At 38.9% G+C, this 14,089-nt stretch overlaps 3 protein-coding genes across 4 annotated transcripts in view; all 3 read left to right on the plus strand.

The window, feature by feature from the left end:
- Positions 1–590: 590 nt before the first annotated feature.
- Positions 591–4,288, plus strand: LOC146461109 (uncharacterized). Of its 2 annotated transcripts, none has more exons than XM_085087295.1 (2): positions 591–727; positions 3,412–4,288. In XM_085087295.1, exon 2 carries the CDS (start codon positions 3,424–3,426, stop codon positions 3,934–3,936), a length of 513 nt encoding a protein of 170 aa, XP_084943421.1. In that variant the 5' UTR covers positions 591–727; positions 3,412–3,423; the 3' UTR covers positions 3,937–4,288. The 2 variants fall into 2 exon arrangements, with proteins under 2 accessions (XP_084943421.1, XP_084943422.1); XM_085087296.1 differs by having other exon boundaries at positions 602–731.
- Positions 4,289–5,901: 1,613 nt separating this feature from the next.
- LOC146461110 (calcium-dependent protein kinase C-like) overlaps positions 5,902–14,089 on the plus strand; it is a 53,122-nt gene continuing 44,934 nt past the window's right edge. Inside the window, exon 1 of the mRNA XM_085087390.1 lies at positions 5,902–5,911. The gene's annotated coding sequence lies outside the window, so the exon portion shown is untranslated. The remainder of the gene's footprint in view (positions 5,912–14,089) is intronic.
- Positions 11,535–13,530, plus strand: LOC146461111 (uncharacterized). The gene is made up of 2 exons (XM_085087248.1): positions 11,535–11,637; positions 13,108–13,530. Exons 1-2 carry the CDS (start codon positions 11,626–11,628, stop codon positions 13,465–13,467), a joined length of 372 nt encoding a protein of 123 aa, XP_084943374.1. The 5' UTR covers positions 11,535–11,625; the 3' UTR covers positions 13,468–13,530.

Genomic DNA, 14,089 nt, shown 5'->3' on the forward strand with positions numbered 1-14,089 from the left:
TGCATCTTATAATTTCATACCTTTACATATTGACGAGTTTGAACTGAAAATTCTGTAACAGTAATCGATTTAAAAACATAGTTATCGGGCCCGGAAAAGCATCGGCACTTTCAAGAAATGGTCTCATGGTTACAAATCCAGTGACAACTGCTTTTCGGTGACAGCTTGCTTTTAGCTTTGACCTCAGAGGAAGTCAATTAACCGGTTTTAGATATGTAGATACTAACATAGCACATGGTCTGTGTCTCATTGCATGCTCGTTAAAGACAAGCTTTAGACTTCCTCAGTTAAACATCTGTACTGCTACTAGGCTGTCGAAGACGAAACGAGAAAATAGGGAATTTTCAATCTATTTATTTCTAGAGCTCAACAAATGCGACCAAACAGGAGCGTCTAAAATTCCGTCTCGGTCCAGTGGTGTCAATCAAAACCAGTGTCACGTGCACGCTGCATGCACGGGCTATGGCATTGGTCATTTCAGTACAATGGAAATAGACCGCTTTGTTGATGTCCAATTAGCGTTTAGTAGACTAACAAAAGATACTTTGTGATAGGTCAGGAAAATTAGTATATGCCCTAAAATATTAGTAGCTTTGCAGTACCTTATAACCAAATCACACTGAGAACAAGGCCTACTGGACAAAACTATCCCTATTGATTTTAGTTCCGTGGAAGAGGTGAAGACTTCAGTTGAGTAGTCCCTATCATCAGAGGCTTTCTGCTTAGGGTGGGTACGTTTATTAGCAAAATCATTTGTGGTTCGTTAAGGCCGGCGTAGACGTTGCAATGTTTTTGATCACGAGTCGTATTCGATTTCTATAGAAGTGCACACTGACTCGCGTCATGCAGAACTCGTGTACAACCCTCGTCATTCAACATTACCAATGCCAACGATTGCCACAGGATTGCAGTCATTTTAAAACATGTTTCCAAATCTTAAAACATTTTACGTGCCGTGTGGGACGAGTTATCGGTTTTATTTGCACGAACTTAAACGAACGATTTAGACAGTACGCTTGCAATTGCTTCATATGCGACACATTGCTAGCGTCATATGAAGTAAAATTATATACACCTCTTGCCATGCAACATTGGGCAGTTTCTACAACAGAAATTAATGCACAAATTCCACGAAATTGTCCTGTTTATACGAAGACGCATTTATACCGTATCCAGTCGTTCACTACAACGTTTAACTGCAAATGTGATTATTTCTCGTTATAAAAGTGAGTTTGGATGAAAAATTATATTAATTGTAAACTTAACTATTAGAGCTTATGTTAGTTTAAAAACGTAGCGCATCCACTAAACTGCAGTGTGATCGAAACGCATTGATACGTTAAGTTCGTGACATAGCTAAGTGAGAGGACTGTTACAGGTCTCAAAAATCTAACGACATTTTCGAGTTTGTATGGTAGGTTTGTTGTTGTCATTTCGCATGCAACAAAATCGTACCGTCTAAATTTGCCTCTAAACGATGTAAAATTTATGGCCACGCGATGCATAAATCCTGCAGTTTGAGTTAATTCCTCAGCAACTTGTCAAATTATTCGGCGTTATTTTCATTGCCCTATTTCATTAGTCGTTGGCCTGTGAGAATGTTCATTATATTGCTACAATGACGCCTTTTTTTGAAATTCTTCTAAATATTGCACCGCGTCTTCAAAGATTTTTAACTGATAAAAGTATAAAAACACTTGTGCATGCATTTGCCACGTGTAGACTAGACAATTGTAATTCGATATTATATAGGCTACCGAAGAACATAATTCAAACACTAAACTTCAACGGATTCAAACTGTCCGACCCGCCTAATAGAGAAAGGGAGAAAATACGACCCCATCACTCCGATACTAAGAGATCTCCGTTGGCTACGAGTTGATCAACGTATTGTTTTTAAAATTTTATTGTTTACTAATATAAAGCTTTTCATAACTTAGCACCTGTTTATATACAAGACATACGCACAGTTTACACCCCTGAACGTAACCTTCGATTTTCTTCTCCAAAAATGTTAAAATGAAGTTGCTCCCTTCTCTAATTTGAAGAGTTATGGAGACAGAACGTTTTCTGTCTGTGCTCCTAATTTATGGAACTCTTTACCTATTGAAATAAGGATAAGACTTCAGTCAATATCTTTAAAATTAAGTTAAAACCGTTTCTTTATAAACGAACATTTAGTTAATACCTAGTTAATTTTCACATGTTTAGACAATTTTTGTACACATTTTTAAACACCCTTGTTTATGAAATGAATTTTTCTTACTTTTTTAAGGCGCCTTAGAACTTTTGCATTTTGGCGCTATACAAATTGTCCTTGTAATTGTTAAGTCTTTGGCCTTTTTTATATGAATGCATATCTCTGAAATAAAGATTTTCATCAACCTTTTCAAGTTAAGTTGGAAAAGTAACCTTAACATAACAAATCAAACTAAATTTTTTTTTTACAACACAATCTATCCGTTTGTGGAAATTTGACGTCAGTGTTACTTGACAAGTAAGTTAAACCGGTTCTAGACTGAGAAGCCCTGAGAATTGGCGATCAGACAGTCACGTGCAATTCATTTTCCTCCATCAAATGCGTGAAGACAGGAAAGCCATCTTATGTGATGCAACTGTCGCTTATTCTTCATCTCAGTCACACACTTTTAGGATGGCAAACAATGCATATGATTTATTGATAAGCATCATTACAAACACTTTTTTTTTGTTTTTGAGAGGTTTTAAACATGTCATGCGTTCCAGAATTCAAATTTTTCAAAGCGGGTATAAGCATTTTTTCTCAGAAAAAAGGTTAGTCTCTAGTCAGCGCATGACGATTCCAAGAACTGATGGAGTACAGAACCAGCGGAACCATTGTATAAACTATTTTTTACCAAATTAATATAGATTCACTTCCGCTGCGTACTTACACAGATCAATGTTCTTCGGGCCAAAAGACAAGCCACCATTGTTTACATTTGGCCTCATCAGCATATGCCAAGCATTGTATGCTATGAGCAAAAGGACACAATAAACTAAAAAAAGCATGCCACTCTTAGTAATCAGGGTTAATATTAATATATCACATACTATTAATGTTATAATATATGCTGAGTAATAGTAGCTATAAAAAACCCCAAAATTTACAAACTGAATGTCTGGATAAGTCGGAAGAGTTACCACCAATAGCCATACATTCTTTGTAAAATCTTGACATGAAGGGGGTTGCCAAACTCGTCCAATTTATGGAGACCATTTATTTGTAGCTTGTTTTGTTGTTTATGCTAATATATGCTAAACATGTAAACAAAGATCCGCCTATAGTTAAGACTATTCACGCGGAGTTCACCTTACTTCGGATTTAATTTCAAATTGTACACAGGATTAGTCAAGTAACATCTCAACAAATTGTCTTTTTCTCATGATCAGGTCCCAAGCGATATGAGCAATCAAGTTTGCAACAAACTAACGAAAGAACACTGGCGTAAATACGATACATCTTCCGTACCCGAGAAACCAGGAATTTATGCCATCGGCCAGAAAAAGAGCAACGGGGAGACCAAATACTTGTACGTTGGTCGATCAAACGATCTAAAACGAAGGCTGGATGAGCACAAGACTCCAACACCGCAGCAAGCTATTGACAGAAGAGTGGCTGGAAAATTTAAACAGCACAAGAAGTCCGAGCTCAGGATTAAGACGGTTCCTGAAAAGAGACAGAAAACACTAGAGGGGGCTTACATAGGTGGTATTACAAAGAAGTATGGCTATCGACCTGTTCTAAACAAACGCGCAGGAGACCATTCTTCGTCCAGTGCAGGTGGTAAAAAGAAGCACGCGTCCCAAAGTACTGGGTCTAGAGGGAGATCGTCAGGAAAGTCACCTTCTGTCAGGTCTTCCAAGGTGGTGCGATCAAGCACTGCCAGGGCTTCGGTTCGCGGTCGTCGAAGATAAGAGAACGGTCTTATCGTAAATATTAATTCAGCCTCTGTCCTCTAAGAACTTGACTTTTAGATAAAACTGATGCTGACTAGCATGTTAGCTGTGAACTGTTTAAAAGGTTTCTTTTAGAAAATTCCGCTTGACCATCAGGGCTGAGTTGCTCGAAGCATGGTTAGCGCTAACCATTGGTTAAGAGGTATTAAAACCTATAGGTTGTTATGGTATTTAACCTGGGTTAGCGCTAGCCATGCTTCGAGCAACTGGGCCCAGATGCCGATGGATAATTAGCTTACCAGGGTGATCTTGATTTTTGAGGTTTAATCGTTAAATAAGAATAAACCAGAGGCTTGGGTTGAGGCTTGCATTGTCCGACTGCTTTTAATAGTGTTTCTTTGAGGGAGGGGGGAGGGAGTGGGGAGGTTAAGGGGGGGGGGAATGAATAAATTAAAGGGACACTCTGATTTTATGTCTTTTGGTCAAAAATCGGCTACCAAATATTTGACAAGATAACTTTTTACTTGGGCGGAGCCCTCCGCCCAAGGTGTAAAATAGGATTTCTTCGTCCGTCTCAAATGGCAAAGAGGGGTCTACTGCGCGTGCGCTACGTATTGGGCGAGTCGAGACCTGTTCCTGTAACTGTAGAGGGATCGCGAACGTGACAAAGTTTAAGTTGTCGTTCTGTTAAATAGTATGGGTACGTAGTAATATTCATAAACTTCGCAACTAATATTTTTGATATGTAAGAAACTGGTGTAGTGGCGGTGATAATTTTCTGGAAAGTAAAGGATGATTTCAGTCGTTGCGAAATGTGGTGCGTCAGGAGCTTCAGGGTGTTGTGTGTTTCAACCAAGTTACTAGTACCAGTGGACGAAATTAAAAATCTACAGTGTTGTCTAGCTGGACGACATGTTAAATACGGCAATGTGTCGATAAAACATTAGCAAACAATGATTTACGACTTGAAACCGTAAGGGGAATAATTTAATACCTTTGTTATATCGCATCGAGGGATACCCATAACACAAGCGTTGAAGTAAGTTGAAAAAGCGAATGAATCTGTGAGACAAAATGCGATCGACACGTGATTTCTGGAGTGATAACGATCAAGACATCTCATTGGTGACTAAATGATAGTTTTTGACTCAAGCAAGTCGATATTGCGTCGCTGTTTTGCTTAGAAGGCGTGGCTGAGTTAAAGGGAACCTCCAGGCTGCGACAACAAATTGACGGTGAATTGTCGGAAACAGTGCCTTAATTCTAAATTTTACTTTAAATAGCAGAAATGACATTCAAGTGTGCTAAAAATTAGATATGATTATCGTCTGTTTTGGATTTTAAATTTCTCGGGCGCCGACATTTTGGATTTTATAACGTCATATAGTTGCCGCTATTGTCGGTAAACAGAAGTTCTTTTGTGTGAAACAATTGAGCAACCGTTTTACGTCATGAAATCCAAGATGGCGGCGCTCGGGAAATTTAAAATGAAAAACAGACGATAATCAAATTCTGTTTTGTCCGACACAGAAATATTATTTCCATGTTTTCCAACGAAACTTGAAATTACATTGTATTTTCAATAATTTAACGTTAATTTATTTCAAGAGTGGAGGTTTCCTTTAAAGTGACGATAAATATCGTCTAGTACGCTCATTCCACATACAAATACACACGCCGTTCGCGGTAGACCCACGCTAAAAAGATGTTGAGCGCTTTCGGAAAGGGTCGGTGCGCGAACTCAAAGAAAAAGGAAGAGATATTCAACGATACCAAATGGACAAATGGACAGATTGTCAACAAAACAAAATGGAAAGCAGTTGTTCCACTTTCGTGCCTCTTGTGTTAAATGCAGTTATTTTCTGATTGTTTATTTGTTGTGTTAATTTATAGTCAATTTTGAATATAATCGTGTCCACAAGTGCAATGTTCGCGATCGTGCATCATCAGCAAAATCCTTTCGTGATTGTGTTCAGGGGCGGATCCAGGGGAGGTGAAATGGGTGAATTTTCACCCCCCTTTTTTTGAGCCCCCTTCCTTTTTTTTTTCCTTATCCGTCAAATATTGAAATAATATTTGATTTCTCTAATTGAGGTGGAGAATGTGCATTAGCGATGACTGGTTCTACCAATCAATTTATTCATTTTGAGCCTGTTGAAATGGGGTTGACAGACCTACACGACTCCCGCTGTGTGCCCATTGTGTTGATAAAAGTCTTTATAATTTTGCTTTAATAAGCATGTCTTTAAGCGATTTCCCTTTTCTATAATAGATAAAGGGAGGTTCCTTGTATATCTCTCTTAGTAGACTGCAAGCAGTCCCTTTCTTGTCAGTCGAGAGGGTGCGCTCACAGCGCAGCGAGACTGGAGCGAGGAGAAATAATCGAGAAGAGACTGGGGGAGAGAAGGAAAAGAAAGGGACTGCGCTGCTAACTGTAACAAACGCGTTCGAATTTCCCGTCGCTCCAGCAACGGAAAATTCCGATTGGTCCATAAACAATAGCTGCTGTCAAACAAGTTTGATGTGTAATTAACTTCTTCACACGTTTGATGTCAACACTTCAGATCACCAGGAAAATGGTTTCAGTCGTGAAAGAGAGTAGCAGCGATGTCTTCGTAAATTTAAGCGATCAAGTCGGCGGCTTAGTTCTCAAAGAGGGACAGAAGCTAGCAGTAGAAGCGCTCTTGTCGGGAAAAGATGTGATGGCCGTTCTTCCCACTGGTTTTGGGAAATCCATTATATATCAAAGCTTTGTATTAAATAGCGAAAAACTTTGCCATCACGGCTTCGATCGTGGTTGTTGTTCCGCTTCGCAGTATTATCGAAGACCAGTTGCAGTCAAATGACTTTGGTTTAAAAGCAGTTGCCTTCGACAAGATCCCAAAATTATGAAAAGACATTGGTGTCAACTAGTACAATGTAATTTTCGCATCCGCGGAACAAGCTTTGTCGGCAGAATTCACCGCAGGATGCTTAAACATGATATTAACAACAGCTTTCCAGTTGTCCTGTACCACGTTCTTAATTACACTTCGGGCGTTTGTGTCGTCGATTTTTTTTTACTCTGGGCCTCGAAAAAAAATTTAAATGCACCACAACTTCTAGAGATTTTGGCTTTTCAGAGAAGCTTGGATCAATGCCCAAGCTCGGCGATTCTTCCTCTTCGCCTCTATATTCTGGTGATTGAATAACAATGTTGAGTTGTTATTTATTAGCTGTCATTCAGTAAATTGGATTTTGAATGGGTTTAACGAATTGTGGGCGGAGTTACCCTGAACGCATCTGTTACAGCTAAGAGCGCAGTCCCTTTCTTTTCCTTTCCCCACTTTCACGCCTCTCCCCAAGCTCCCCTCCGCTCGTTTGCTCCAGTTTTTTCGCGCTCGGCTATTTCGCGCGACCTCTCGACTATCCAGAAAGGGACTGCTTGCAGTCTACTCTCTTAGTAGCGGCTGGTTTTGTATTAAATGCCATTCAGTGTCCATTAGAATATTTTTCAGTGATGGTTGAAATTGTGTCACGAAGGGTAGAATTTTCTTGTGCACTTTCTGTTTTTGTGTAAGAGCGTTCTTCCTTTCAGCGAAGTCAACTTCGGAGAGGATTTTGTCCACCAGGTTACTAGGATAAGCTCTCGATACCAGGCGTGTTTTAAAGTTTTTAATGTTTTCGTCAAACACTTCTTTAGAAGCGTTTGTCCTCAGAAGTGCCTGCTGGGTGGCAGCTGTTGTAGTTTGTGTACTGAAATGTTTTAGTAGGTTTGTAATGTGTGCGCACGTCGAGAATCGATTCTTTCCCGAATCTCTGTCCCTTATAGACTGTTGTATCCAAGAATGTTGTTTCTTATTGTGAGACTTCAGCGGTAAACTTTATGGTAGGGTGGTACGAATTTGCTTGCTCAATGAATTTTCTATTTCTTCTTTGTTTGTATCCCACAAGTAAAATACATCGTCAATGAATCTTCTCCACATTAGTGGTTTGTGAACGCTCTGCCTTAAGATCTCCTTTTCTATAGATGCCATAAAGATGTTGGCAAAAGCTACTGCCATTTTAGTGCCCATGGCAGTTCCGTGTGTTTGGAAGGAGTTCTCCTTCAGTATAAGGCTGAGCATTTCTCTGAGGAAATTTGTAGCTATAGGAGGGTTATTGGCATGAAAGTTCTCGTATGCGTTGCATACTATAGTGATTCTTTCAGTCCTAGTGACATCCATTGAGACTAGAAAAGCGTTTCTAGGCACCCTAGTGCTTTCAATAAACCTTATGAAATGTGTCGTATCTTTTAGAAACGAGTCCTGTATTTGTGCTATTGGCTGAAGTAGTTTGTCTACGAATGATGATAGGCGTTCTGTTGGGCCATCACACCCAGATATGATAGGTCTTGACTTCCGACTAATGTCGGTTTGTGAATTTTTGTGAGAGTATAAAACACTGGGCTTCGAGGCGGATTTGGTGTTAGGTTAAACCATTTAACCGTCATTTCGTCTATGCACCCTGCTTGATGAAGGGCATTAATGAGGTGTTTAACTCTCTGGGATGTGTCTCTAACCATTGGTTCGTCTAGTGGCTGACAGTTATTTCTATCATCCAATTGTTTCTGTCCGTCATTGATTTTGTTTTCTCCGTTCATAACGACGGTTGTTCTGCCTTTATCTGCTTTTTTGAGAATAATTTCTTTGTTGTTAACGTTATTAAGCTCCTTGAGACCTCTTCGCTGCACAGACCTCAAACACCTCAACCAGGCTTTGGCTCTATAAAAAATTACATTATTACAAAAATTCACCCCCCATTTCAAAATCCTGGATCCGCGCCTGGTGTTTGACGACTACGAAGGTTACTGTACCTAGTCTACCAAAGGAAAATGGTGTTCCAGTGAAAATAAACGTAATTTTATTGAGATTTCCTCAAGCGAATTTATTTTTAGCAAAAATAATCGTGTTAGATTTCACAGGTGTGTGTTTCGACGCGATCGTGTTACCAGTGAAAAAGCTGCAACGTCTGTCCAGAAAATAAGGGTATTAGGGTGGAATGGTATTCACACAAATACTCCTCTGTCGCCAAAATTCATAATTACCACTGGAACCACAACTACTCCTTTGTCTCCAAAATTCATCATTATCTTAGATGCACTTCATGGTTACGAAATCTGACATGTTTAGTAAGACAGTAATGTTTTATTTTGTTTATTCATCCTTTGGTGACATTTTCAATTTAAACTACATCACGTTTATTGCAAATACAAAGTGATGCCTGACTCTCAACGAGTCTTTTATCGTTCACCTGTCATCAAAGACTGAACGTGCATGCTCAGATACTCCTAATACAACGACGCCCAAGTATACGCTCTCACAGCGCCTTGTTCAAACATGCAGCTGCTTTTGGCGTACCGATCGCAAGCAAACAATGTCAAGTGATTTCTCTAAATAAGAACAAACCAAACTCCGTTTTTAACAACCATCTCGAGTACACGACAGCCGGAATTCAACCCTATAATTTTGCAAGTATTAAGGCTTTAACAGTGAGACCTGTAGGATAGGTAGTACGTCCAAAGATCTTACCTTTGAGGTCCACAACACGAAGCGATGACGTCATATGAAATGGTGATTACGTCATCACTGCCGAAAGGCGGCCATCTTGGATCCATCTTAGCTTTATTTTCACAAAACTTCAGGAAAGCGCAGAAATTAAACGAAAAATAACCAAAACCAACAAAGGAACACTGACGTGAGCTAAAAGCATAGAAGTTGAGGTAAGAAAAGTCGTTTTTCTTCATTTTAAAAAGGGATTTTCTAATACCTCAGAAAACTGCCATTTTTCGCAAAAAATGTTTGCTATGGTAACATTAAAGTCAATCAATCAACACTAACCGACCACGTCACATTTTTACCAGATAAGTTTCTGAAAAACTCCTGACGTTTCAGGGCGTTTGCTCAAATTTTAAAAAAGTTATTCCGGTTCAAATTCGCCGCGGGCAGAATATGCCCCCGCCCTCCTGTTAACAATAACTTTTTGTTATTACAAGCAAATAGCTGACATTGCAATTTTAAGTGGAAGAATACTTGAAAAGAGCCCATTAAAAATACTGGAATCCCACTTTTAACTGTGGGTGGACAAAAGCTGAATGAAAACATTGAACGTAAACTGATCGTTAGGAAATAATTAACATGGTACCCGTGACGTTTGAGAACAAATTTACAACATTTAATATCTCAGTTTTATGGGTAAAGATAAATTAAATCCTTGCGAAATTCAAACTGCGCAATTTAGAATTTCCCTAGGACCTTGGGGACAAGGTTGACTCAATAAAAAAATATTACTTCTATGCCGTCATAGAAACATAAAGCTACCTTTGAAAGTATTCAATAACCTTTGTTCACCGTTTTGATAAAGAGTGGGAAACATTAAGTTAGTTTATAATTAAAGCTGTCAGTGTAATTTTTGAAACGAAACTCAAGATTCTCTCCACTAATCCACTTCCTCCCACACATGCAAAAAATCCCTCCACCAACACAACTCCCGCGGCTTAAATTTGGACTTTCAAGTAGTTTTTAGAGGAAAGAATTGCATCGCTCTAGAATAAAGCGTAATTGGTACCAACAGTTTCATTGTCTAAGGGAACTGGATTTCAGAAACACTTAAAATCGCATCTTGTTTCTTTTTATTATTATTATTATTATTATTATTATTATTATTATTATTATTATTATTATTTTATTTTAATTGTGTTCAAAATATACAGGTTTCAGAGCTCTTGCGTATCTTGTGGGAAAAAACCCCTCATCGATTGAACCAATAGGATTAAAGAAACGTACACCCGAATGAGAATGCACCACAAAAGAAAAATCGCTTTGAATTTGTTGAAAGGAGAAAGAGAAAATGCCTCCTTGGTGATGTCCAATCAGATCAGTTTCAGAAGCTTGCCAGAACTAGTTTATGATTGGTCAAGAAACGGGGTAAGTTCTTAATAACTATGACGTCTTGGGGCCACATGGATTGGCATTGATTTGATTTCGTAAGGCGGAAGAACACTGTTGCCACCGAATTTAGCAAAGGTAGGTCCAATCCTCGGTCCAGATTTCATAACGCCATTTTTACTGAAGATGAAAATTGCAGGCAGTTCGATCAGCATAGATTAAGCCTGGTTTTCACTAGCGACGCAAGCACAGGCGCAAGCATAAGCATAAGAGCTTTATGTCAAGTGTAAACAAACGCGACGCAAACACAAGCACAAGAAAAGGAAGAACTTTGATCCTTGTGCTTGTGCTTATGCTTGCGTCGAGGCCCTTTTTTACGGTGAAATAAGCATTCCTACCTATGCTTCCACTTGTGTATGCGTCGCTACTGAAAACCAGGCTTTAGGGTTCTACTGAACAGTTAAACTTAATGCAGTGTTACGTATTGGGCGAAATTGCTGTAAGCGACTGTAAACTAACTCATCACGTTGCTCGTGTCTTTGAAGTAAACTGATAAACATGACATGACAAGAGTAGTACTGCTATTGCAAGTCGGGAAAGTTATACGTTGCTTAAACAAAGCTTGCTTTGGCTTTTGATGTATTTCCTCAACACGCCTAACAAAATTACGGTGAATTATTCATTAAAGACGCTGTGTGAATATTCTGAACTGCATTGTTTGCATTAAGGTTTCTATTTCCCTCCAAAGACTCGCTGAAAATATTCAAGAGCTGTCTTCAATCAATCGCAGTTTTGGATTCAAATGGCGAACCAGGTAACCTAACAAGATTTCTATTTTCTATTTAATTTCTGTTTCATTTCGAGTTGTATAATTTAACCGTTCATTGGGTACCTAGTTAGATAGTTGACGTTTTCATAATTTTGTACTTTAGTTCTTGGAAACACATCTGGGTGGTCTAAACCAAAAATTATATTATATTGCATAATGCTAGTTGTCGGTTGTTGGAAAAAGATGGGTAAGGGCAAGGGGAACTTTTTTTAAAGTTCTGGCTTGAGAAAGTTTTTGATTCCAGCTAAATTAACCAATATGCAATGATTTACGAGTTTGATCGAGTTGTGTGTTGCCCACTCTTGTCCTCTAAGGGGTCTTCTGATGCAACGCGTCCTTTGCACCAAGATTCGCTGCAAGACGTTTCTTTTTCCTGGCCTGATCGTATGATTTAATTCAATTCAATTCAATTTTCTTCACACTTATTTAAACGAAATGACATATTTTGTTCAGTCTGTCCAACTTTATCCTTCTTCCTGAAGCTCAAGTGAAGGGAGCTATTATTTTCATGTGGGTGTACCCCATAATTTACCGTTGTATCCTCGCTGTACCACAAACTAGCCCATTCTGCCGTTATATAAATTAATTTTGATACTGACTAGAGACGAAAAACATGGTTCGAGAATATCTTGGATCTTTCATTAGATTATTTAAACGATATTGTTTATGAACTCTATGGCGGTGTCCTAAAAGTAGTCAAAAGATTTTCTTCTCAGAAATATCATATCCTAAAAATATGTTTCTCAGAAATTGGTATTACACTTCCTTCCTAAAAAGCAGTATCAAATCCTGTGATTCATAGGAAACTCGCCGTAAATGTAGGCAAGAAGTTAAATTGGTCAACAGACGGGAAAAGCGGCCAACTAGGATTAGGGCTCGTGCAGGCCTTCCACCTTTTTAACCAGAACTTATGGCCGTTGCTCAAGATGCGTGAAGATGGAAAATACGACTTTAACAGGGCCGGGTTTGGATGTCTGCGCACTCACCATTCGAAAATGTTTACGTTCTCGTATCCCAGCCGCATTTAAAACATTTTTGTTGACACTCATCTAAGAGTTTACTCTATTTGGAAATTATTTTTCAACTAACAATATATATATTTCAACCATTTTCTAGTTTTGGGCCATTGAATTTGGAGTGGATTCCAATTACTCTGGCGTTTTTCTTCCATTAATTTTGACGGATTTGTAGGGGTAAGGGTTAGAATTTCCTTAAACATTCCATTCTAGAAAAGAGGATTCAATTCAAAATATTTAAGGCTTCATACCTTCGAGCAGAATAGATGAAGGGAATATGCATTGGAGAGCGTATGCCTGTCGTCTCATAAATGTTCCACATCGTTACTAAATGATCTTGACTAGTACGGTTCGGGGAATATTATAGTTTTGATCTAGAATTTTGTGCGGTCTTATTCACTTTTAAAAAAACATGACCATGTTTGTCCTTTGTTGTCAGGTGTCCTCTAATATTTGCCAGCAACTGGGAAATGAAATATGGAGATCGTATGTCGATGATCTTGATCAAGTTCCAGAAGCTGAAGGCATTTACGCCATAGGCGATGAGGACGGGACAGTTCTGTACGTGGGCCACTCAAGGCAAATGCGAACAAGGCTGCACCAGCATAAATCCGGGCAAGAGGGTATTGATAAGTTTGTAAAACGAAAATTTGCGAGAAACGGCGGGATAAACCTACGAATCAAATGGGTGGAGGGAGGAAATGGCGAATGTGTAGAAGGCGAGAACCTCGAATACATAGCAAGCATTCTGGGGTATTGGCCACAATACAACATTCGCAGAGGAAACACTTGTCAGTAGCGAAACATCCCGACTGAAAGGGATAAACTGAAAACAAACTGAAGGAACAAACTTAAAAGTGTCTGATTTGCTTATGGCATTTGTTATTCTAGCCCTAGTGTTTTTTTCTCAATACAACAAAAGATTCTTGTTTTAAAATCGGAAGTAGTGAGGAACAATTACGAAAGTCTGCATGCGTAGGTAACGTAGGCATCCTCAATAAAAATTATTATTAACACATAACTCTTGATCTTGGGTGCCATTACAAACAGTAACATTTTAGTAACAGCTATGTTGTACCATCTACATTGGTCACGATTCACTTTGATATGAGAGGAAGGCGTTACATGTAACGCTCGAAACGTCAGCTCGAATCACTCTACGGTGGCCAAGCCATCGACTCAGTTGATAAAATCAATACTCTTTGACACTCTTCAACCTACGTTGCACCACAGTTTCTTTAGAAGAACACCCATCCAACTTTACGCTGTAAATATTAATTAGTGGCAATCGAGCACGAGGCTTAAAAATAGAATTTGTTTGACTTTCTTCCTAAGTCAATCTTTACTCATCTCAGCTGAAGTGAGAAGAATCGACAACTGAAGAACAAATTTACTACAAACGCACGTCCAATAATAACAGC

The sequence above is a fragment of the Pavona decussata genome, unplaced genomic scaffold (assembly GCF_977016875.1).
Source record: "Pavona decussata unplaced genomic scaffold, jaPavDecu1.1 SCAFFOLD_202, whole genome shotgun sequence".
Lineage (NCBI taxonomy): Eukaryota > Metazoa > Cnidaria > Anthozoa > Scleractinia > Agariciidae > Pavona > Pavona decussata.

What these genes read in the sequence shown, in the direction of transcription:
- LOC146461109 (XM_085087295.1), top strand. Translation starts at nt 3,424, where the DNA reads ATGAGCAATCAAGTTTGCAACAAACTAACGAAAGAACACTGGCGTAAA.